At 33.9% G+C, this 27,124-nt stretch overlaps 1 protein-coding gene across 2 annotated transcripts in view; it reads right to left on the reverse strand.

Moving 5' to 3' along the window:
- Positions 1 to 12,795: 12,795 nt before the first annotated feature.
- Positions 12,796 to 27,124, reverse strand: part of TLL1 (tolloid like 1) — a gene marked incomplete at its 5' end in the record, with an annotated part of 211,830 nt that continues 197,501 nt past the window's right edge. For both annotated transcript variants that reach the window (XM_080797399.1, XM_080797398.1), the window contains 3 exons: positions 12,796 to 13,884; positions 15,058 to 15,308; positions 22,404 to 22,617. In XM_080797399.1, the coding sequence (XP_080653525.1) occupies positions 13,750 to 13,884; positions 15,058 to 15,308; positions 22,404 to 22,617 (600 nt within the window). In that variant the 3' untranslated portion in view covers positions 12,796 to 13,749. The remainder of the gene's footprint in view (positions 13,885 to 15,057; positions 15,309 to 22,403; positions 22,618 to 27,124) is intronic.

The following is a 27,124-nucleotide window of genomic DNA, read 5'->3' on the forward strand; positions in this document are numbered from 1 at the left end:
ATTCTGGAACAAATCCTACTTGATCACTGTGTGTGATCCTGTAATGTATTGTTTCATTTTGTTTGGTAATATTTTGTTGAGGATTTTTGCATCTCTGTTCATCAGCGATATTGGCCTGTAATTTTTTTTCTCATAATATCATTGTCTGGCTTTGGTATCAGAGTAATACTGGGATCATAGAATGAAGGGTTTTTTGTTGTTGTTGTTGTTGTTATTATTGTTGCTTGTTTTATTTCCAGTATACTAAACATACAGTGTTATATTAATTTTAGATGTATAATCGAGTAATTCAACAATTCTATACCTAGTGCTCATCATGACAAGCGCACTCTTTAATTCCCTTTACCTGTTTCACCCATCTCCCACCCATCTGGTAACTATCTGTTTGCACTCTATACTTAAGAGTCTTTTTGGTCCTTTTTTTTTTTTTTTTTTCCATAAGATGAGTTTGGAAATGTTCCCTCCTTTTTTTTTTTTTTTTTTTTTTTTTTGGAAGAGTTTGAGAAGGATTGGAATTAGTTCTTTTTTAAATGTTTGGTAGAATTCACCAGGAAGGCATCTAATTCTGAACTTGTCTTGTTGGGAGATTTTTTTTTTTTTTAAGTCAGTTATACCATTTATTGATGATGGAATTATACTGGAAAACAATCACAACAACAGAACAATCTTTTGAATAGAATAATTTTTTTAGTGAAATATTTCTTTGAAATGTAAAATGCAAAAGATTGTCAAGTATGTCAGTATGGATGTTCATGGATTTATATATAGACATCTCAGCCATCATTTTCATAAGTTCCACTCCATATCAAATCAAGTAATTCTTTTTGTGTGTGCATGTATGCACACATATTTAATACCTGTATCTCAGAATCATTACCTGTATTTTTGTTGAGCTTCCTGGAAAAATAGATTTGCTTACACTGAGATGTATGAAAGTGCTATTTTGGATAGCAGGTGTGCATTTATCTTTAGCTATAAACTAAGGTGATAAACAGTCTAATTTCTGAATTTATAATAGTCTATTCAATACAATGTCCTTTTAGTAAAGTTTTGTGTTTGTGTGTGGTTTTATTTTTGGGTTTTGGTTTGTGGGTTCATGTGTGTGTGTGTGTGTGTGTGTGTGTGGTTTTTTGTGTTTTTTGTTTGTTTTGTTTTTGTTTTTGTTTTTGTCCTTGGTGCCTAAATTTCTTCCCTTTGCTTATCAGGAAAAGACAGAGGTATAGGAGAAGCTGATATTGGAGACCCAGTGGCAAACATCTTGTTAAAACCATTTAACCAGTTGTTTGGATAGTAACAGCCTTGGTTGAGAGTTCTTGTCATGGATTGCAAATGGAGCTTTTGGTATTCTTAATAGTCATCATAAGTTGCAATCTATTGTTTTGTGATGGATGAACTTTTTAGGGTTCATCATCCCTAGATGATTATCATCATCTAGAATTTCATTTATATTTGCCAACTTGTTCCAATTACACTTGGAAGCATTTTGTTCAAGGTTGCAAGAAACATTTTTTTTTCTTTCTTCTTGACCTTTATCTACACACATTGTCTAAAGACTCAGAATCAGGAGTGCCTGGGTGGCTCAGTGGGTTAAAGCCTCTGCCTTCGGCACAGTCATGATCCCAGGGTCCTGGGATCGAGCCCCGTGTCGGGCTCTCTGCTCAGCGGGGAGCCTGCTTCCTCCCCTCTCTCTCTGCCTGCCTCTCTGCCTACTTGTGATCTCTGTCTGTCAAATAAATAAATAAAATCTTAAAAAAAAAAAGACTCAGAATCAGAAAGTTTGGCCACCTCACTTTGGGTATAGCTTTGAAGGGAGAATGTTGTTCAGTAACTACTGAAGCACAAAAGTTAGTTTGTTTTCTTGGCCTCTCTTTTTGTATAGTCATATGTTGTATTCTTTTCATTTTCAATAAGTGAATAATCAAATGTTCAATAGAGTTTTCTGGATGTTCCAGAAAATTCCCTGCTGTTATTCTTTGCTTTCCAATTTTCCAACTTTGAGAGGACTAATTTGTGTAAGTCCAGAGTATCAAAATGAGGAGGAAGGAAAATCAGGTTGTGGAAAGATTCTCCAACATTTTCTATTGTTTTTGGCTTTAAGTTCAGGTCCATCTTTTAAAAATATCTGAGTAAAGTGTACTTGCTTTTTTGTTTTCATATGAATCACTTTGATCCCTTTTTCTTCCACACTGCTGTATCCACATGTCAAATTCTAATTTGGAGCACTTAAAGTTTCAACACTGTAGTCGTTTTCCACAGTTGAACATGAAATAATATGAGGCTCATTTCTTGTCCTTAAAATTAAATGCCCACCAGCATGGGGCCAACAGATACCTAATGAATTTGTAGTCCTGGGTAAGACTCACCTTGCTTATCAACTGAAGCATTTGTTAGTGAGTGGCTCAGAGTGAAAATACTTATGTGATTATTGATTACCAGTTTCCACTGATGATTTTCTGAAATCTCTATTCTCCATAATAGTTCCTTCATTAAAGGATAACTCCAGAGCTGAAATATCCATTGTTTACCATTCTGTGTTCTTTTGTAAGCATGTTCTGACAAATTAACTTCCATCTGGAGATGGAATTTCCAGGTGGTTCTGCATTCTCTCTTCCGGGTAGGAGGTTTTTAATTTTCAGGAACAACTACTTCTGAATCCAAATTCCAGTGAGATACATTCTCATGAGAGATGTTCTACACACACAGGTTGGTGCCACATTTCTCACTATTTCTTCTCCTTGTTTTTTCCCTGCTTCTTTGAAATCTCCATGGCCCATATGTCATCCCCAGCTTATCTCCAAGGACACTGTAGCTTTCAATCCCAGTCCTTGCACATGTGGGATGAATGGTTTGACAGGTGCCCTCTCCACCTGCGCCTTCCTGCAATGGGAGTACAAGGAGGGCGGTGAGCACTGGCTCCCTTAACTGTGGATAGCCTGCCAGACCTGCAGCCAGCCTCAGGGTAGATGTCAGGGCTGGGGCCCAGACTAGGCCCAGCAAGACCAAACTTTGCTGTGGCTGGGATTCTGCAGGCTTCCCCAGAGGTCCGTGGGAGGTTTTGGATTTTAAATTCAATCTCCCAACCAGTCATTTGGCTGTTCAGAATAGAAATTCCTTCAATCTCAATCTTCTTGATTCAGTAGATATGTTCCAAGGAATTTATCCACTTCTAGGTTGCCCAGTTTTTTGGCATATAATTATTTCTAGAACACTCTTATGATCCTTATATTTGTGTGGTTATCAGTTCTAATATCCTCTTTTTCATTTATAATTTTACTTATATGAGTCCTCTCTTTTTTTCTTAGTAAGTTTAACAAAAGTTTGTCTGTTTTATCTTAAAAGTAAAAAACAAAACAAAGCAAACAAACAAACAAAAACAGCTCTTAGTTTCATTGGTCTTTTCTATTGTCATTTTAGTTTCTTTCATTTATTCCCTCTCCAGTCTTTGTTATTTCCTTTCTATGATAATTCTGGGCTTACTTTTTTTTCTTTCCCTAGTTTCTTGAGTTGTAAAATTAGGTTGCTTATTTGAGAGTTCTCTTTTTTCTTAATGTAGGTATTTATCACTATAAACTTCCCTCTTAGAACTGCTTTTGCTGCATCCCTTAAGCTGTATTGTTGTGATCCCATTTTTCATTTTCCCATCATATTTTTTTATTTCTCTTGATTTCTTCTTTGACCCATTGATTATTCAAGAGCATGTTGTTTAATCTCCAAAACTATTAATTTTCCAGGTTTCTCTCATAATTGATTTCTAGTTTAGTACCACTCTGATCGGCAAAGATGCTTCATATGATTTCAATCTTCTTAGATTTATTAAGAGTTGTTTTTTGGCCTAATGTGATGTTCCATGTGTGCTTGTGAAGAATGTATAATCTACCACTGTTGGATGAAATGTTCTATACATATCTGTTATATCCCTCTAGTTTAACATGAAATTTAAGTCCAGTGTTTCCTTACTGATTTTATAGCTGGATGGCTGTCCTCTGTTGAAAATGGGGTATCACATTCCCTGCTGTTATTGTATTCCTGTCTATTTATGCCTTTTGATCTGTTAATATTTGTTTTACATACTTAGATCCTCATATATTGGTACACAAACATTTATAATCATTATATCCTCTTGATGAATTGACCCCTATATCATTATATAATGGCCTTCTTTGTCTCTTTGGACAGTCTTTGGCTTAAAGTCTATTTTGTCTGGTGTAAGTATAGGTACACCTACTTTCCTTTGGTTTCCATGTATATCTTTTTTCCTCCCTTCACTTTCAGTCAGTGTCCTTAAAGCTGAAGTGAATCTCTTGTAAGCAAGATATAGTTGGGTCTTGTTTTTTTTGTTTTGTTTTGTTTTGTTTTGTTTTTATTTGACACAGAGAGAGAGATCACAAGTAGGCAGAGCAGCAGGCAGAGACAGAGGGGAAGCAGACTCCCCGCCAAGCAGAGAGCCTGATGCAGGGCTCGATCCCAGCACCCTGAGACCACAACCCGAGCCGAAGGCAGAGGCCCCAACCCACTGAGCCACCCAGGTGCCCCTTGGGTCTTGTTTTTAAATCCATTCAGCCACTGTATATATTTTGATTGGGGAATATAGTCCATTTATATCTAAAGTAATTATTTATAAGCATCTACTTACTATTCATTTTGTTCATTGTTCCCTAGTTGCTTTGTAATCTCTTTTGTCCTTTCTTCCTCTCTTATGTTCTTTGTTATTTGATAATTTTCTATAGTAGTACAGTTTTCTTTCTCATCTTTTGTATATATGCTGTAGGCTTTTGTTTTTGGGTTACTATGAGGTTTATGTAAAATATCTTATATTTATAACAGCATTTTAAGCTGATAATAATTTAACTTCAAATGCACAGTATCACTTATATGTGGCATAAAAAAAATTGAACCTATAGAAACAGAAAAGAAAAACGATTGTCAGGAGAGAGAAATAGGGAGAGGTTGATAAAAATTTACAAATTTTAAGTCTTAAGATAAACAAGTTCTGAGAATTTAATGTATAGCGTGCTGATTATATTCTATAACACTGTAGTATATGATTAAATTTACTAAGAAGTAGAACTTAAATGTTCTCTCACACACACAAAAATAAATATGTGAAGTGATGAATGTGATAATTCAATGAGGGGAATCCCTTGCATAATGTATACATATATCAAAACATCATGTTGTACATTCAAAATATCCTACAATTCTATTTGTCAATTTTATTTGTCAATAAAGCTGAATAAACCCTACTTTTCTATATGTTCTTGATAGAATATATTAGTTTGCATCAACCTATTCTATCATAACTCTAAATAGAAGTCAATACAATTTAATCAAGTGGAATAAATCATTTATTTAATGGGAAAGTTAGTAGCTTTTCTTTTTTTAAGGTAGACTTAGTTTTGAGTATATTAGTATTTGAAATGACAAATGTTGAAACAAAAATCTAAATTATGATTACTTTTTTTTTTAAATTATGATTACTTTTTAAAGTTTAAAATGTACTGTGTATATCACTCCTTTTCAGATATATTTTCTTTATCACAGACACAATGTGATCTTGGAAAAGTTATTTAATTTATTTTATATTCGAGTTCCCCATCTGTAAAATTAGAACAATATTTATCTCACAAGCTATTGTGCACTCTAAAAATGCTGAATCTAAATTAAAAATCACCATAGATATACATTAATTATGATATCTTATTTAAGAATTCTTTGAAAACATGTTTTTTCAAATAATAGATTGATTTATGTTGATCTCCTCCAGGAGGAGCTAGAGGGAGAAAGGAGAAATAGGAAAATGAGGAAATTATCACTTCAAGTTGAGAATTTTTTTTTGTATAATCTATTTTTTGTATAATTTTTGTATAATTTGTAAAAATTTTTTTATAATTTATATTCTTTGTATAGTCTTTTTTTGTATAATCTATTTTGTATAACCTAAAAGTATTATTTGTATAATTTTGTATAATGGTATATAGAAACTTCATTTTAAAAATTTAGTTAAATAATTCTTACAGTTGTGAATTTAAAAATCTTAAAGATCACAAAATGTTATATATCATATACACTCATATTCTCAATATCATATCATTTTATACATTACAAGTTGTCTATTTATTGTTTTTCAATTCAAAATATGTTTTTTCATTGCCCACTGTGGCAAGTGGAGCTGGTACCTTTGCATATTTGTCCTTTGCTAGCCTCATGTTAAGCTCTGTCATGGCAAAGCACTAGATGCATTACTAGAGGAAAACAGAAAAATACCAGTCAGATAGATATATGTTTTAAATTTTAAATTTTACATATTGTTTTGATCATTTTAATTTATACTTTCCATCTTCTTTACTTTTTTCCGTGATTTCCCCCCTCCTTTATTCTATCCTTAGTATTTACTATTTTAAAATTACTTTTCCCTATCAGTTAGAAGTTATTTATCCTGTTTCTATTCTTTCAGTTATGCTTATAATTTTACTAGGCATTTGACAAAGTATGAAGTTAATCCTCTCAAACACTATGAAGAACTTAGAACCCTTCAACTCAAAGATTCCTCTTTAATTCTATGTATTTTCTCATTATTAATTCTATTTCCTCTTCAAATTAGTCATTACCATTATTTTTATAGTATTAATATCTTTTAAATTGTTCCATAATTACCAGTTACTTTGATCACTATTCTTTCTTGTGTCTCACTCACTCCTGTTTTCATTTTTCTTTTAGAAGAAACCCCCTTCAACAATGATTGTCTGTTAGTGGTAAACTCTTTGTTTTCACTAATCTGAAATTGACTTAATTTAATTCCCATCTGTAACTAGTAGTTCAACAGAGTACAAAAATTTAGATCAACAATTATTTGCTATTACTATCTTAAAGACTAACGTCTTCAAAATGTATACACTGTATTTCTGAAAGTAATTCCTTCTAGCAACCTTTTCTTTGGTTACTTTTAAGATGTTTTCCTTTAACTTCCTGTTATTCAATTTCAGTATTCTGTGGCTGGGTTTAATTTTCCTTTTATTTATTTTGTTTAGGACCTTACTGAATGTGAATATACACATCTTCCAAAAGTTCTGAGGCATTTTAGATATTATCTCTCCAATATTTTACTTTCCTCCACCCTCTATATTCACATTTTAAACTCCTTATATATATATACATATATATAAATATATATATATAATATACACATTCTATTCCATATCTCTAAATATATTTTCTCATCTCTTTGTCTCTCAGCTTAAACTCTCCCAGTTCATAAATTACCATCGGCAATTGTACCTAATCTAAATTTTATATTTCTATTACTGTATTTTTTGTTTCTACAAATTCAACTTATTCTTTCTAAAAAAATCTGAATATTTTGATAGTGTCTATACATTTTCTACATATTTTCTCTTTTCTTTTTTAAAATCATTTTACTGTACATATGATAATTCTAGTATCGAATGTTCTAAAGTCTAATTATGTTACTTATTATTTTGGATTACTCTTGCCTAAACATTTTATAATTTTTTTTTATTGTGACATCACATCGCATTCAATGAAGCATTATCTGTAGGGCCACAATATTGCAAGTGTATGTCCCTAGAGTGCTTTATATATGAGTATGCTCTTGAGAGGTCTGAGTATCCCAGGGACTTCACCAACAATTAAAACATAGATGTTGACTTGGAGAGGGAAGCAAATAGTGAGGCAGGGAGGCACTTCACTGTCCCACAAGTCATACTGCAATTGCAAAACATCCCTTTCCCACCAGTTAAGCCAGCATTGATTAGAGGTTTGGGGTTTCAAGAATCTTAATGTATATCATAATAAAAATTAGAATTTATCAAACACTATGGATGCTGGCCACTGGTAGTGCTTTTTGTAAGTTGTGTTGTTTAGTTCTGTTAATTACATGAATAAACATCAGAATTTTGATATGCTGTGTCACCCCCATTATCCATCTTGAGAATGAATGATTTACAAGTTAAAAATACTTGGGAGTATTTGATGAAAAAAAAAAAAACAACAGTGAGTAACTGATGCAAAAAAAAAGTTAATTTTAGAGGATAACTGAAATTTTAAAAAGAACAATGCAAGGAAGATAGTAGAAAACCAAGGATAAAGAAAGGATGCATGTCAATGTTTGTCTCAAAATGCAAACCCGGCTACTTGGAATAATGTCCCCAGAATGGCTATAAAATACAAATGCATGTTTTATATTGCCATTTTGACACTTTGTGATTGCTTTTAATTAATGTTTATCTCTTCAGCTAGACCTTAACCTTCACAAAAGCAAAAATTGTGATTTTTTTTCTTTTCCAATGCTTCATTAAATTTTTAGTATTTAGCATTATGCTGAGCATATTTGAAGGAATTAAACAGCTATTTATGGAAGAAATAAATGAAATAAATGAGTAAATAAACTACATGGTTGTCATACGTCTTTTGGCTTGAAAATGACAAATCTGACCATGAGAACCTTTTATTTCCAGGGAATTCAAACAACAGTAATAGACATTTGGTGGCATATAAAGGACTTTAACAAATTTATTAGATCCTTGTAGAAAATTTTCTTGTAATTTAATTTTTAATTACAGCCTCCTAATGAATGTTCACTAAATATTTTTTTAGGGTAGCCTTACACACCTAAGCTTTATTATCTATAATCCTTTCACTTTGTTTGTCTTTTCTGGCAATTAACCTGTTTAAATAATTTAATGGCATTCCTTGAAATAGACCCCTCCTCCTGACTTCAACCTTATCACCATTATTTTGGCATTTAGCTGTCATTTCTGTGAGTCACCAATTCTGACATAAAAATATCATGAGGGAATATACAGGCACTTCTGCATTTTAATTGAAAATTATCATTTTTAACTAAATTTCTAATAGTTTCTCTTTTTAAAATATTCTTATAGGGTACCTGTGTGGCTCAGTGGGTTGAGCCTCTGCCTTGGGCTCAGGTCATGATCTCAGGGTCCTGGGATCGAGCCCCGCATCGGGCTGTCTGCTCAGCAGGGAGCCTGCTTCCCTCTCTCTCTGCCTGCCTCTCTGCCTACTTGCGATCCTTCTGTCTCTGTCAAATAAATAAATAAAATCTTAAAAAAGAAATTCCTAATTGAGCTTTTGACAGACATGAAATTTGTCAGTTCTTAGATTTATTGTATGGTTAAATATTATGACTAATATAATCACCTTATAATATTTAATAGAAGAGGCACCATTGGATCTGGTTTTTTAAGTGTAATTTGTAAAATACACTGAGCCATTGAGCACATGTTTATAGTCTTGTAAGTTGCTTTGAATAATCTTATTTGCTCTTTTTTATTTCAGATGCAAATATGCCAGAAAACTTGACAAAATAAGTTGGGAAAAAATAAAATGATATATAACTGGTTTCTCAGCTACACAAATAACATAGGTAGAGCACAGTAAGAGCAGAGGGACTGGTGAAGCTAGTAACTTGTATTCACATAGAAATAACACATAATAACAAGTAATTTCATTACTCAGCACCTCTACCCTGGCAGCTAAAGCAAGACCAGGTACCAGGACCTTTTGTCCACATGTCTTAAGCCACATGCTGGCTCCTTCACTCTTCTGTTTTCACCTGCTTTCACCCAGGTATGTTTCCATTTCAAGTTTTCTCAAGTTAGAAGTTGATTTTACAGCTTTAATTTTTTATTTAAAATATTGGTTGAGAGGTAAGTTGTACATAGTGAGATGTACTCAGGGCCCTATAATCTTTTTGGAATCATTCTGCATAGTCTCTGCACCAGCATTGACTAGAGTCATGAGGCAAGCCTGCCTGCAGCCTGATTACACCAGTGCGGGGCTGAAAGGAGGGTGGGTTGTGGCTGGACAATGAAACAAGTTGATATGAAAGTTTGGTGAAGTTTGAAAATAATAATATCTCACAATGTATTAGATCCATCTGTTGCGTCAATTATTTCTTAAGCTAATGGCAACGTCTCTTAATTTTATAACAATAACACTAAAGATTAACAGCTAACTGTTCATTGGCGACCATTTACTGTGCATTGAAGCATAAAAAGCTTTAACTCACTCACAGACAGCTTTTTGTTTTCTTTATGATATGCTCATTTCACATAACTTTTCTTATAAAATAGAAGGCATTACTTCAAGTTATAAATCTTTAGAAGGTAATTATTTTTCCTGTTTTCTTCCTCCCATGCCAGATTTCACAAAAGGTTTTCCAAAAAGCAAGTTTTATTCCCATTGTCACTAAATACAATTTCCAAACATTTTGATAACTGCTTTAAGTTATTTTTAAATGCCACACACAGCTATAGTTTATTTTTAAAAAGTAATATTAAAAAAGTAATATTTGCCTTTGTGAAGAATAATAATTAGTCATTAGATGCTTTTAGAGATTTTCTGTATGGGAGAGCAAAATTTAATATTTGAGGCTTACCATCAAAAATACAGTAGCAATAGAAACCAAATAAAAGAGACTAAGAAATTTAAAAACAACAGTGGGCAGAATTTGAATCTGATACTGTGATATATTAAAATTAGTCTTACATAGCAAAAATCCAGCCAATACAGGAAGGGGACATTTGGAGACTTTGGAAATACTACTGATGTTTCTCATAAACTTTTTAAAAATGTTGTTATGTGAAATTATGCTAAGTCATGATCTCATTAATAAAGTACATTAATATTCAAAATTGACTTGAAAAATAATTTAATAAAATCATAGTAAGTAGGAGCAGTTTTTTTCTGTGTATAATCATGATTGTATAGGAGTTAGAGCTTTGGCAAATAGAGAGCACAACCAATATACTGATGTAGGGTTGAAAATAATTTACAAAATTAATTTAATAAAATGTTTAAAACAGTAACTAACAAGTATTAACAAAATAACAACAAAGCTGTTTGTACTTGCATTAACAACACATTTATGCCAAAATCGAATATAAAAATAATATGCAGCAGATTGATATCTGACATAAGATACAATAAAAATTAATGTTCACATTGAAGACCTGAAGTTGCAACATCTCTATATATGCCTTCTAAATATCTTTTCACTTTCATTCTCGGCTGTGTTGAATGCAGCTCGTTTTGACCTAATAAGATGTCAATTGTAATATCCAGAATGCTTCGTAGAGTAGAACACTATATTTCCCCTACCACACCAGATAAAATAATTTAATGTATTTATTTTAACAAAAGGTCCATCCATTGCTACTAACTCTGAACTACAGAGTAGGTGTTTTGTTTTGTTTTAATTCTCTAGCACTAGCTGTGGTTCTTAAAGATATCTACAGTTGATATTCGAATTGTCATGCTGTTCCTGAAAAGAACAATATATTTTATCCTGAAGGTTTTACTGTAATTCACCCCTAAAATTTACTTTATGTGGAAAGGTTTCATCATAAAAACATGTCTACTATTTATATATGTCAAGATTGATTCCACTACATTTTGTAGAACAAGCATAGATTTTTATATCAGACAAGCTGGGTTTCAACATCTAACTTTACACGGTGACCCTGGGAACATTACATACCTTCTATGAGCCTCTATTCCTGAACTACAAAATAAGAACATCACCACAATTCTCAAAGGGTAGCATAAAGTTTTTAAAAAAGCCTGTGCCCTGTGCCTAGTACTGGGCTAGGCACAGAGTAATACACCAGATGTTAATGGTATTTTTCCCTCTCTTTCCCATTGCTGATATATTTGGCTAATTGAAGATTAGTGAAAAAATATAGAAGTTACTGGAATAAATCAGCTTCACTAAAAAGCTCATTATATTGCAGGCAATAGTTACACACTCCCAAAGTAACATTCAGTAAGATCAAAAGACTGGATTTAAAAATGTATTTACATATTATAATTCATATGCAAGAAATATTTTTCAGGGCAGCAATGACAAAAAAATGAATAAGCTACACCTGTGTGTATAGTTTAATTTTGTAAAAATGAAGAAAAATACCCAATTTTATTAAATGTCAAATGTTCATGGACAGGTAACAGAAACAAATCTACTTCATATAGCAATCAACATCAACATTAAAACATATCAAAATAGAGTTTCTGTAAAAGAAAAAGCCTTTTTTTTTTAAATGGCGTTAATAATAATTAGAAGTTCCCATTATTTGTCCATGAAACCTCCAAAGAAAGGTGCTACTTCAGACAGGATTCTAGTAGAACTTGGCACATAAATTTTAACTTTTCCACCACCCACTAATTTTCATCTTCTTGTAGCTTCACTCACTCAGACAACCTCACGTATACATACACAATATTAAAAACACACATGGCTTTAAAGCAGAAAATTCATTTTCTACAACAAAAGCAGGTCACCATATTTATACCCAATGTTCTAAGTTGTGGAAATGGATTTTCCTCACAGAGCTGCTAATTAACATAAGTTATTTGTTCAACCTTTCAAAAAGTGTGTCTCCTAGGAGGCTCTGTTTGATCATGTGCAAGAATTCTAAGGCATTATAAGTAATTGTTCCACAGGACAAGTGCTGCCCTTGCAATGATATACTCTTGATACATTTAACAAGTCTTTAGTCTTCAAATGCCACAAGACAGACATAGGGAGACATTCATAGTCTACAGGTGGTTGGCTCAAAGGTCAAAAATTTTGTTTAAAAAAAACATTTATGGAATAGCACCATAGAAAGTCTTTCAGAAACAAATCCTTTTTTCCAACATTCCTTCTTTTTTAACTGAATCCCAAGAAGAGAGGAAAAAAAAAGAAGAAGAAGAAGAGAGAGAGAGACCTTTCAATGACTACACAGCCTACTTCCACTTCATTTCATTTTTTTTTTTAAATACAACATTAACTATGACAACATCAGCAATAACAACCACAACAGATCAACAACAACAGAAAAGACAATAGCAGCACTGGTGACTTGAGAATGGACTATCCAGGCAGTCACTTCGAAGAATTCTGTTCACACCTGTTGGGAGTTCTCTCCTGAAGTTCCCAAGACATCACAACGCTTCTTAAATTTGGTGTGAAAAGGCAGCACTTTCAGTGAAAGAACTTGAGTTTACCAATTAACTGGGCATTTTCCAGCACTTAAATAAATGATGCCTAAAGTTTAACTGCAGTAATAGACACTATTGGCATTTCCAACTTGTCAAAACGTCAGTAAAATGAAGTGGTCTCAAGGTCATTTGTGTCTCAAAGAGGTGAATCTGGCCTGCAAGTGAAAATAATGAAGCTGAAATATTCCAGTTTCCAAGCTTCTGGACAAGCCCACATTTAAAGGACAAACCGCCCTCAAGACTCCTATTTCGCAACATCCCATATGGATCTGTATCCAAGATACTAAGCCAAAGCATTCATCCTAAGATACAAGAAGAGAGTTTCTCAGTTTATGACCTTCAAGATCATTTTATTTCTCCCAAATCTTGAAAAATTGTCAAAAAGAAACACTCTGCAAGGTCACAGATCCCGAATCAAACTGTCTAAATTGCAAGACATCTATGTCAACTGTGAACAAAAGCTTCTGGAGTCTTCCTTGAAGTTACATGATGTCCTCTCATCAGCTTTATTTATATTTATACCATCAAGCATGGAAATCCAGTATCTTGGCAATGCTGATCAGAGTTGGCTTGAAACTTCTCTTTTAGTACAGAGATAATCCTGGTCTTACAGTTTTCTTCTGGTCAAACTCATTATATAAAACATTTGTGCTAATATCTTCATTTTAAAAAAAATACGTCTTCTCTCCACTATGCACATTCCTCTATGTTTTGATGGAGGTTTTGGTGTTATTTTTTGGTATGCATAGTATCTGGATATCTAATGCTTTTGTATCTTATATGAAATCCTTTCTTGTTGATTGTGTCATCAGTGTGAAAATGAATTAAAACTGCATCCCCAATTGAATAGATCTCTTCTGGTGGCTGAAGACAAAAACAAACAAACAGGCAAATAAACAACAGAATGAGTCATTTTTTTTCTTCAGGGTAATTCATGTTTCTTTGGGATTTTTTTTTATATGATTTAATCCTCCCAGCAACCTTGAAAAGTGGGTATGAGTGACTTCTTCATTTTACAGATGAGCAAACTTGAGTTTCAGAGAAGCAAATGACATGCTCAAGATCATAGGCATTGATGTAGCTGGGCTTGGAACATAAATCTGTTTCCAAGTTCTGGAACTTGTGGGTTTTTTCCCCAAAAATTTTAAACCAAGTTCCTTTGATTTACAAGTAAATAAAGTAAGGTTCAAAGAAGGTAAAGAGATTGAATTTGTTTCAGAAGGGGCTCTGAGGCAGAGCCACTTCCAGAATCCAAATCGCCCATTCCTTCTTGTTTTAATAATCTAAATACCAAAAAGCTTTTTTCTTTCATTTCAGCTGATATTTGGAGAGGAATTCAATATTATTCAAGTTCAGTATTATGTAAGCAATAGACACTGGTAGACAAAAAAATGGGACTAGTGTCTTCAGAACAAAATACATATCCAGAAGACCCCTTGATATTTATGTAGGGAGTCCTGGGGAGAAAAGCATGAAGGAAATCTCAAGCTTTCCTTTTGCTTTTTCTCACGGCGACATTCTCTGACCTGTGTCTGGCATTGTGTCCCATGCACAAGTGACACACTGCAATGGAGCAGCGTTGTGGCACTGTTGGCTAAGCCCACACACCAGTGGTGGCACGAGCCACTCAGCAAGTGTCTTTGTTGAAAGGGGAATGCCAATTTGAATTGTGTGCATAATTCCTTTTCCTTTATGCTTTAATTTAGGAAGCTTACCAAATTGTCAAAGGTATGTGTTTAAATGTATTGCCTTTAGAGTCTTAAATGTTTAAACATTTATTGCACAAAAAGAACGTGAATAAAAAAGAATGTGGACAGGAACAAACAATTATACCTACTAAATTCATCTCTCTTGTGTGATATTATTGAGAAAATTCACTAGAGATGGAGAACAGTTAAGGGAGAATAGGCGAAAATAATATGGGTTAACCTTTTCTTTTGTAAAAACATTGCCGATTTGCATATGGTACATGTAACAATCATGAATCAGTGGGCATTTTCTAGTACGGTTATGGGATCCTGTCGGTACTGTATTTACCCCTGATCCACAGAATCGACCAAGCCCCACCGCTGTTGAATCGAGACCATCAAAGAGCTCAACATAGTCATAGCCACAGTCGGCTTCTTCCTCCACTTCAAAAATCTGGAAGGATAACTCCAGTCGAAAGCCCCGTTCTGACACTAACAGCCATTCACAGTCGACTTGTCCCGGGTAGTTGTTATCACCAAACTGCGCATGCGAGTACAGGTCTCTGGGTTTGGGGTCTGCTTTCAGTCGGCCACCACATTCTGCCCAGGAAAGAAACATGAAATAAATTCAGTGAGTTTTAACAAGTCCGGTTTCAACTTCAATGTAGTGTAACCGTTCTCTAACTTCTGAATGCATTTTCATCATCAGAGGTGTTTCCCATAATCGTAGAGTCTGAGGGTGCACTGGGGTACCACCAGACCTTGGGCCTGGATTGCTGGGATGGAATATCACCTCCAACACCTACGAGCTCAGTTCCTTTAGATGAGAGATGTTGCTTATCTGATCCATAGGGCTAAAAGCAGATGATAAGAATAGTCCCAATCTCAGTGGGTTTTGAGAATGTAATGAATACTTGAAAATCACCTAAAACAGTGCCTAGCATATAGTAACTCTCAACACATACTTTCATTGTTAAACTTGATATGTGATACTGATAACTAATTCTCCTAGAAATAAAAAGGTCAGTATCTTAATTCAGGTTTAACCTTACTCAATTAAGAACCCAGAATACAAAGGAATAAGAAATAACTTAAAAATTGGCAAAATATATAAAACTCCTGTGTGTGTATGCATGATACAGAACTCTACATAGACTATATAGAACAATTTTATTCAGGTAGAACTATTTATCTAACTTGGTTGGGAAAAACATACATGCATCTTTAATTGTAATAACTTTTGTAGTTCCAGAACTTATTAAGTATATTTTGTGTTTGTAATAAATAAAAAAATTTTAACTGCTCTTTTCACAGCTTCTTTTCCGGAGAGATATTCATAAACATATGGTTTGCCAGTTATTTCTTTTGTCACTAGAGGTAAATATACCAGATAACTAGATGAAAATGCATAAAAATGTACAGCTAGTATAATTTAGAAATGAAAGTTTTCAAAAAAACTTTCTCAGAAACTTTGTAATCGAGCCCCTAAACTTCCTAATGACTAGAGATTAAAAAACGAACAAACAAACAATGAAGAAAGCAGAGTTTCTTTCTATCTCTGGTTATCAAGTGTTGAGAGGTTCCTGGGACGCAGTGATTTCAGGGCTAAAAATCAGAAAAGTCCCAGGAAAACTGGGATAAGTTGGGAGGGGACAAAACCAAAAATCTAACATGGAAAGATGTGGACGAGCCAGGACACTAGATATGGAAACACTTCTGTAACATGGTCATCTGTGACCAAACAGTCCCAGTGACACCCTGTGAGGATGGATTACACAACTAAAAACACTTAGTTGGATTTTTCAGATTTGTCTATGGTGTACCCACACTGATGATTTTAAATAACAAAATATTTCTGGGGACGCCTGGGTGGCTCAGTTGGTTAAGCGGCTGCCTTCGTCTCAGGTCATGATCCCAGCGTCCTGGGATCGAGTCCCGCATCGGGCTCCTTGCTCCGCAGGGAGCCTGCTTCTCCCTCTGCCACTGTGTCTGCCTGTGCTCGCTTGCTCTCTCTCTCTCTCTCTCTCTCTGACAAATAAATAAATAAAATCTTTAAAAAAAAAAAATTTCTGAATCCTCAGGATGGAACCCCATTCAGATGTATCTAAATACACGTAGGCTCAACCAAACCTATGGGCACTGTCACAGACAAAGACATCAAGATTCTTGTGTGCGATAAATAGAGGAACGAAATTCCAACTAAGGTTTCAGTCATGAGAATGACTTTCCCCCTGGGCTGTGTTCCATGAAGAACGCAAGCATACCTCCACATTCCAGGTGGCAGGTGGAGAATCTCGCACAATCTATCGCTACAAGGGCCACTATTGCAAATGTAAACGTGTTAGAATCCCCTGAAAACTCAGTTCATCTCTTGAATATCAGCTCTTGAAGCCCAATGACCGGAAGCCAACATTCTACCCTTCCTACCCATGATGCTTCTCTAATTCGAAAATTTATCATCTTTCCTCTGTGACAGATCTCCACAGCCAAACTACCTGGGTCCCAATCTGAGCTCTGCCCTTCATCAGCTGTGGGACTTTGTCTCACACTTCATTTTGAAGACAAGGATCATACCTAGTACTCACGTCATAGGACCTAGATGAAGAGTGAATGAGCTAATACATGTAAAATGTTTGAAAGACACCTGACACACAGGAAAGGCCATATTAGTGCAAGCCACCATTACTGTCATTATTGTCCAGTGAGAAATCTAAATGCCATCACCTATGAAGTTAGGGATCCACTCAGGTATGAAATGAAATGCCAGAAAAAATGAAAAACAATTTAAAACACTATTAATCTGCTATCATAAAGGAAGACTTGTATTTTTGAAGGCCAGTAAAATATTTTGTGAAAAATATTTCCAAATTTAATACATAAATATAAAAACCAGCATAATCTCATTTAGATATTTTTTTAAATTCTCCCTATTCTCATAAAAAGGAAAAAAAAATACCTATTCTTTCATATAATTGCCTGATTTGTTTTTGTTCCAACTAAAAAAAAAAAAAAATGCTGCCAGCACTTGGATGACTTTGATTCCACAGCCAGGAAGAGCTGAAGGAGCCCACTGAGAGGTAAAGAGAAGGCACCCGTTTCGGTGTGTCTGCTTTGCAGAGGAAAAGGAGTAGGAGAAAAGACCAGGATCCAGAAGACACAATTCTCTGCCAGCCTCAACTTGGAACAAAAATCAAGGAGGAAATGAAGTAGTTGAACAAAATGGAAAAGGAGATTTCATGAAACCTTTGTGAATGTGAAAATGACAGTGAGGAGTTATTATTTGATTTTTTTGAAGACATTTAGAGAATGGCAATATTCAAAATAAATAAATTACATTTAAGGATGACTTAAAATGTTTCATTAAGTTTGCCTGTTTTCATTTCTCTGCTTCAGTGCACAACTGCATTCCTATGGATCACTGATCAAACTAATAAATCTGGAATTAATGTTCCAACCATGAAAACGAGAGAGAGAGAGAGAGAGAGAGAGAGAATTTAGTCCACAGCATAAAAAATTTAAGAACAGAGATTTAAATATTATATGCATAAGATGTGTGATTTTAATATGCCTTGAGAGAAATTCCATAAGCAGAAAATTACAGGCAGCATGAGGGCAATTTGAGACTCCTTATGGCGATTCTTCAAAATATGGTCAATATATCATTTAATATGGTCCCTTTAAAGGAGGTTTTTAATTAAATACATTTCCTCCAAATATTCCTATTCATTTACCAAGTTGGAACAATATAAAAGTAGTGTAGCATGTCAGCAGTATTGTTTTTAAATCAATTGTTTGAAAATACTTTGGAAGCTGCCAGAACATCTTCTACAGAATTCTGGAAAATTAAAATGAGGCTGAATAAGAAAGGTGACAAGGGAAAAAGAGCCTGGGGGGTGGTTTTCATTTTAATTTGGAAAGATGTGATTGTTTATTTCCCCATAAAGTATTAAATTCCCAAAGAGGTTCTATAATTTGACCTATACATGCTTTGAGTGGGCATTCTAGTTTAATTGAGTTAGATCAAAATAATTTCCTTTCTAAGAAGTTTAATAATGCATTATTTGACTTTTAAATGTCATTGACAAATAGTATGATGCTGTAAGCTACAGGAAAGAAGTCCTACCAGACAGGCCATGTTTTATTTTATTTTGTTATTTTTAAATATTTCAAGTTTTTATTTAAATTCTAGTTAGTTAACATATATTAGCTTCAGGAGTAGAATTCATTGATTCATCACTTATGCTGGTTACAAAAACTGCTCTCCTTAATCCCCATCACTCATCCAACCATCTCCCCTCACCCATCTCTCTTCCAGCAACCCTCAATTTGTTGTCTACAGCTAAGATTCTCTCTTATGGTCTGTCTTGCCCTCTTGTTTTTCTTTAGACGGGCTATGTTTAAAAATATTATTTTCTCTCCACTGTTTCCTCTTTTTCTATATTATAGCCATATCCTCTGAGAGAATACAAAGGATATATTTTTTACTGATTTGTTTCTTTAATAAGTTTCTTTTAAGGGTGATATAATACTATTCATTACCTGATTAAAATATATTTGAGCTTAGAATTTAGACCTACCATCAGAGCGAAAAAAGGACTCTTTCCAAGAAAGTCCATTTCTTATGGATTTTTTCACAGCATTACTTGTGAAATATATAGCCATAAAACCATATTAGAGCAATATTTCTAATCACCTGGTTTCAAAATTCATGGTATTAGAAATTTTTCTTGTGGATAAAATTCAAATTGTAGAGAAATTTACAAATTTACTCAAGCAAATTAAAATGTGTATGTCAGGGCCCATCAATAATGTTACATGTATTCTATAAAAGGCAGTAAATAATGAATAAGTGTTCTATGCCTGTAGCAAAAATGGACTGATGTCGTACTGGACTTGACTGTCTTGTCAGTAGAAACTGACTGAAAAACCAAAAATACTGAAACTTCTGAAAATCAGAGGTGTAACTAAAACTGTAAGCTTCAATGGGAAAGAATTCCTTCTATTTCCCTGTAAATTTCCACAAATGCTTAGCTTTTTGCCATAAGTTAGGAATACCTTCCAATGTCTGTCCAAAACAGGTACCAAATAAATATTTGATGAAAGACTGTGGAATAAATGAACTTGTTAAACAGCAAGCTTTGAGAAGAGATAAATGGTAGACAGTTACATAAGAGGGTTTCAGCCTGTATGGCTACTAGAAAGTAACAGTATAACAGACCCAGAAAAGATAGCTGGGTAAGTGAGAGCAAAAATTTATGGGTGAAGAGGAAAAAAACCACAAACAGATTAATACCAAAAGTGTTGACAACAACAAATTAGTAGGAGTTAAGAAGCCAGGATTCCAATACCAACTGTTATTTTTTTGTTCTACATTGGTTTTCATTTAAGTCTTAGTTTGGAAACCTCGTAAGTGCAATGACAGGGCTGGATTAAACAATATCTGAGGCACGTTTTGCCTAACAAAAATGGAACAGGTGGCTCACATGGGTATTTGAGTCAATGTGAACTGAACAGGGAAATAAAATGAGCCTCGTCAGTCACGTACGTGGAACAGAGGGTTTTATAAAACTTACGGAAGGAAGCATTCAATCTCAACTATTGCTTCAGTAACAGCGACCAGTTTTATACTGATTTGCTTCCTAATCTGAAACTTTTACATTAAAAGAAAATATAATATGGTGGAAAGTATGTGAGCTTTGGAGACAGTCAGAGTCAGGATAAAGTCCAGGCTTTGACATGGTTTTAGAAATCCCTGCAAATTAACTAACCTTCCAGATTTTCAATTTCTTTATCTGAAAAATGAGGATGATAATATATCATATAGTCTTTTGAAGACTCAATATATGTAAAGTGTATGTTAAGTATATGTGTGTGCCTAAAATGCCAAGTGCATGCGATATACACCATCAGATCTCAATGTATGATCTCTGTTAGAACTTAATTGGATCCTACCAATGGATTCTTAACGGTAATATAAGCAATGCAAATAGGACAATGAGCAGAGGCCATACAAATTAAGGAGTCATGGAGATTTGTAGCTATAATGAACCTTAAACAGTATTTTACAGATGTGGAAACCGAGATCCAAAGAAATTTCTTTTCCAAAGTTCCAAGCTAGGTAATGGCATAATTGGACCAAAAACCCAAACAAATGTACCCACATACTGGAACATAATATAGATCTTACTCCTTCTACCCACAAAGGTAAAAGAGATTCTATAAAAGTAAGTTTTTATTAAACCAAGAAGGAGACATTCATGGGTAGGTAATTTAAAAATATATAGTTGGCTATTTCAAGAATTCTGACAGCATATTTTCAATTGACAGCATATTACGGAACTTGTGATAGCCTGCATTCCTGGAAATTACTGCATTCCTGTAACTTTTGATAGCCAGAATATATATTTATATTATATATATTAATACATGTATATATACACATACATATGTACATATATGCCATAAACTCTACGCTATCAGGATAGTATTGATGAAGTAATGGGATTACAATCACTCCATCCCTTCAATGCATAACAATTTATCAGGAAAATATTTAAGGAGTAAATGTCAAATATATGGAAAAACCTTTCATTAGTATGAAATTTCTGTAGTCCATGAAAGATTCTTCTCAAACTGAAATATTTATATTAATCATAAGAAATAATTAATTCACATTATTAATGAGTTCAACCATTATTAGTATGAATCAGATAAATATTCTGACAATATTCACTTTCTCACATACAGACTTCAATATAAATCTAATATTCATAATAAAATGTACTAAAGTGGAAAATAACATTGGACAATGGAATAATTAAAATTCTGATTTCCCAAACAAAATTAAACAGAAAAAATAAAAGCAATAATCAGAGCCCATAAAAAATGCTGCACTTAAATTGTTTTATGGACAAATTTGTACACTATTATACTGTGTATTGTATTACATTAAGACAGAACCAGGCAGTGTCTCAATAGCTTATTCATCAAGACTGCCACTAGGTGGCACTATAAGATAAATGACTTTTGGAAACTGCGTGCAACATTTTTTAAAAAATTAATGTTAAACAAAGGGCATTTCCAAGACATTTATGAAATATAGTATTAAGCTGGCTCAAATTTATTTAAAAATTCTATATTTTTGCTTAAAATTTTCTGTATTTTTTTCTAAATTATATTTTATTTCTTGAAGACTTCTATTACAAAGTCAAATTAGGGATTAGGATTCAGGAAAAGATTGTATTGTGCACCAAATAAAAGGAAAAACAACTGTGACTCTGTAAAATGGAGAGATGAATTCCAAATCAGATTTACAAAATTATATATTAAAGCAAAAGCTAGCCAACCAGGTAGGATGTTAGAGAAAACTCAACTCTTGAATACTAAGACAGAGATTTCTAGCTGTTAAATAGAGCATATAAATCAAACTGCACAAGTTAATATGGAATCCATTATACAAATATTTAGAGATAGTTCTACTTGATCATCAGCTCAAACTACTGTATTTCTTTCTGAACGTTCAACAACTACAAAGATATTTAAATAGGATGCTACATAGCTCTCAAATATTTCACACACAGTGCTTCATTGAGATTTCTTCTGCTGTGCTCAGAAATTCATTAATGTTCCTGTTATAGGAGCCACTGCATTCACTAGAAGAGTTAGGAAAGAGAAACATGGCCCTAATTTGCTGACCTGTAGAATGTGTGGCTTGAAAGCCTTTCCTTTGAACAGATGCATCAGAAACAAACCGAACAAACATTTTACTTCCGGTAGCCACAAGGGGCTCTGGTATCTTGTTACCACAGAGTCTTCCAAGAATTGGTGATTTTTCTGTTTCTCCATCGAATACTTCCAAGTGATCATAAGCACATTCTTGATGCTGCTCAATCTCAAATTCACTAAAGGCCTATTTAAAAAAAAAAAGGGAAAGGAAAACAAAACAAAACAAAAAAACATAACACTCAGAATGTTTTTTTTTCCTTTGGAGCAGAAATGCACATCAATAAAACATGCTCAGGACATATAAATAAACTAATCCATATAGAACATTATTGAAAGGGCTGTAAAATCAGTAGAATGTAAAGTCTCTGAAAAAACATAATGCAGAAAACAGCACAATAACTCCATGTGAAATTCTACTATTCAACTATTACAACTAAATCACAATAAAAAATATCACAATCAACTCCAGAACTTAGACAAATTATAATAGTGGTGATATTTTATTCTTAATATAATTATAATTATTGCATCAGAAAAAAGTCATATTCCATCCCTTCATTGTGTTTACCCTTATGTGTATGTGTGTGTGTGTGTATACATATACATATATGTATATATATGTATATGTGTATATATACATATATTATTTTTCTTTATTTAAAATTTTGGGAGATAGTGTCTTCTAAGAGACCAAAATACTTCCAAAATCAAGTGGGTGGCTCTGTTTTATTCACCACAATAATATATGTATATTCTGTTTTATTTTACTTTTTTTTTTAATTTATTTTTTAACTTCTTTTTACCCCATTTCTTCTTCCCATGATTTGGGGTCTCTTCTGATTTGGTTAACTCATATTTTTCTGGGGTCTTTGCCAGCCTTTTAGTATTTTATTCTCTCATCCATATATTCTTATCTGGATAAAATGACAAGGTGGAAAAACTTACCACAAAAAAAAAAAAAAAAAAAAAGAACAAGAGGGAGTACTGAAGGCTAGGGACCAAATCAATATGGACATTGGTAATATGTCAGATCTAGAGTTCAGAATGGTGATTCTCAAGGTGCTAGCTGGGCTCGAAAAAGGCATGGAAGATACTAGAGAACTCTGTCTGGAGAAATAAAAGCACTTTCTGGAGAAATAAAAGAACTAAAATCTAACCAAGCTGAAATCAAAAAAGGTATTAATGAGGTGCAATCAAAAATGGGCGTTCTTACTGCTAGGATAAATGAGGCAGAAGAATTAGTGATATAGAAGACCAAATGACAGAGAATAAAGAAGCTGAGCAAAAGAGAGACAAACAATTACTGGACCACAAAGGGAGAATTCGAGAGATAAGTCATACCATAAGACGAAACAATATTAGAATAACTGGAATTCTAGAAGAAGAAAAGAGAGAGAGGGTGGCAGAAGGTATATTGCAGTGAATTATAGTAGAGAATTTCCCTAATATGGCAAAGGGAACAAGCATCAAAATCCAGGGGGTGGAGAGAACCCCACTCAAAATCAGTAAAAATAGGTCCACACCCCACCACCTAATAGTAAAACTTACAAGTCTTAGTGACAAAGAGAAAATCCTGAAAGCAGCCCAGGACAAGAAGTCTGTAACATACAATGGTAAAAATATTAGATTGACGGCAGACTTATCCACAGAGACCTGGCAGGCCAGAAAGAACTGGCATGATATATTCAGAGCACTAAACGAGAAAAATATGCAGCCAAGAATACTAAATCCAGCTAGGTTATCATTGAAAATAAAAGGAGAGATAAAAAGCTTCCAGAACAAACAAAAACTTAAAGAGTTTGTAAACACCAAATCAGCTCTACAGGAATATTGAAAGGGGTCCTCTAAGCAAAGATAAAGCATAAAAGTAGTAGACCAGAAAGGAACAGAGGCAAGATACAGTAACAGTCACCTTATAGGCAATACAATGGCACTAAATTCATATCTCTCAATAGTAACCCTGAATGTAAATGGACTAAATGCCCCAATCAAAAGACACAGGGTATCAGAATGGATGAAAAGCAAAACCCATTAATATGCTGTCTACAAGAAACTCATTTTAGACCCGAAGACACCTCCAGATTTAAAGTGAGGGGGTGGAAAACAGTTTACCATGCTAATGGACATCAAAAAGAAGATGGGGTAGAAATCATTTTATCAGTTCAATTAGATTTTAAGCCAAAGACTATAATAAGAGATGAGGAAGGACACTATATCATACTCAAAGGGTCTGTCCAACAATAAGATCTAACAACTTTAAATATCTATGCCCCTAACATGGGAGCAGCCTACTACATAAACCAATTAATAAAAAAATCAAAGAAACACATCAACAATAATACAATAATAGTAGGATACACTAACACCCCCCTCACTGAAATGGACAGATCATCCAAGCAAACAATCAACAAGGAAATAAAGGCTTTAAATGACACACTGGACCAGATGGACATCACAGATACATTCAAGATATTCCATCTCAAAGCAACAGAATACACATTCTTCTCTAGTGCACATGGAACATTCTCCAGAATAGATCACATCCTGGGTCACAATTCAGGTCTAAACCACTACCAAAAGACTGGGATCATTCCCTGCATATTTGCAGACCACAATGCTCTGAAGCTAGAACTCAATCACAAGAGGAAAGTTGGAAAGAACTCAAATACATGGAGACTAAAGAGCATCCTACTAAAGAATGAATGGGTCAACCAGGAAATTAAAATAGAACTGACAAAATTCATGGAAACAAATAATAATGAAAACACAACGATTCAAAATCTGTGGGACACAGCAAAGGTGGTCCTGAGATGAAAGTGTATAGTGATACAAGACATTCTCAAGAAACAAGAAAGATCTCAAGAACTTAACCTAACCCTACACCTAAAGGAGCTGGAGAAAGAACAACAAAGAAAGCTTAAACCCAGCAGGAGAAGAGAAATAATAAAGATCAGAGAAGAAATTAATGAAATCAAAACCAAAAAAACAATAGAGCAAATAAATGAAATTAGGAGCAGGTTCTTTGAAAGAATTAGTAAGATTGATAAACAACTGGTCAGACTTATCAAAAAGAAAAGAGAAAAGATCCAAATAAATAAAATCATGAATGAAAGAGAAGAAATTACAACCAACACCAAAGAAATACAAACAATTATAAAAACATATTATGAGCAACTATACACCAGCAAATTTGACAATCTGGAAGAAATGGATGCATTCCTAGAGACATATAAACTACCACAACTGAATCAGGATGAAAAAGAAAACCTGAACAGAACCATAACCAGTAAGGAGATTGAAGCAATCATCAAAAATTTCCCAACAAACAAGAGCTCAGGGCCAGGAGGCTTCTCAGGGGAATTCTAACAAACATTTAAAGAAGAATTAATTTCTATTCTCCTGAAACTGTTCCAAAAAATAGAAATGGAAGGAAAATGTCCAAACTCATTTTATGAGGCCAGCATTACCTTGATCCCAAAACCAGACAAAGACCCCATCAAAAAAGGAGAATTCCAGACCAATATCCTTGAGGAACACAGATGCAAAAATTCTCACCAAAATATTAGGCAATAGGATCCAACAGTACATTAAAAGGATTATTCACCACAACCAAGTGGGATTTATTCCAGGGCTGCAAGGTTGGTTCAACATCCACAAATCAATCAATGTGATACAATACATCAATAAAAGAAAGAACAAGAACCATGTGATAGTCTCAATAGATGCTGAAAAAGCATTTGACAAAGTACAGCATCTTTTCTTGATCAAAACTCTTCGAAGTGTAGGGATAGAAGGTACATACCTCAATATCATCAAAGCCATCTATGAAAAACCCACCGCAAATATCATCCTCAATGGAAAAAAACTGAGAGCTTTTCCGCTAAGGTCAGGAACACAACAGGGATGTCCATTATCACCACTGCTTTTCAACATAGTACTAGAAGTCCTAGCCTCAGCAATCAGACAACAAAAAGAAATTAAAGGCATCTAAAATTGGCAAAGAAGAAGTCAAACTATCACTCTTTATCATCTTTTGGAAAAGCCAAAAGATTCCACTCCAAATCTGCTAGAATTCATACAGGAATTCAGTAAAATGTCAGGATATAAAATCAATGCACAGAAATCAGTTGCATTTCTCTACACCAACACAAAAGACAGAAGAAAAAGAAATTAAGGAGTCAATCCCATTTACAACTGCACCCAAAACTATAAGATACCTAGGAATAAACCTAACCAAAGAGGCAAAGAATCTGTACTCAGAAAACTATAAAGTACTCATAAAAGAAACTGAGGAAGACACAAAGAAATGGAAAAATGTTCCATGCTCCTGGATTGGAAGAACAAATATTGTGAAAATGTCTATGCTGCCTAAAGCAATATAAACGTTTAATGCAATCCCTATCAAAATACTACCCATTTTTCTTTCAAAGAACTGGAACAAATAATCCTAAAATGTATATGGAACCAGAAAAGACCTCAAATAGCCAGAGGAATGTTGAAAAAGAAAGCCAACGTTGGTGGCATCACAATTCCAGACTTCAAGCTCTATTACAAAGCAGTCATCATCAAGAAAGTATGGTACTGGCACAAAAACAGACACACAGGTCAGTGGAACAGAATAGAGAGCCGAGAAATAGACCCTCAACTCTACGGTCAACTAATCTTCGACAAAACAGGAAAGAATGTTAAAT

This window comes from Martes martes (genome assembly GCF_963455335.1).
Source record: "Martes martes genome assembly, chromosome: 2".
NCBI classification, from domain to species: Eukaryota; Metazoa; Chordata; class Mammalia; order Carnivora; family Mustelidae; genus Martes; species Martes martes.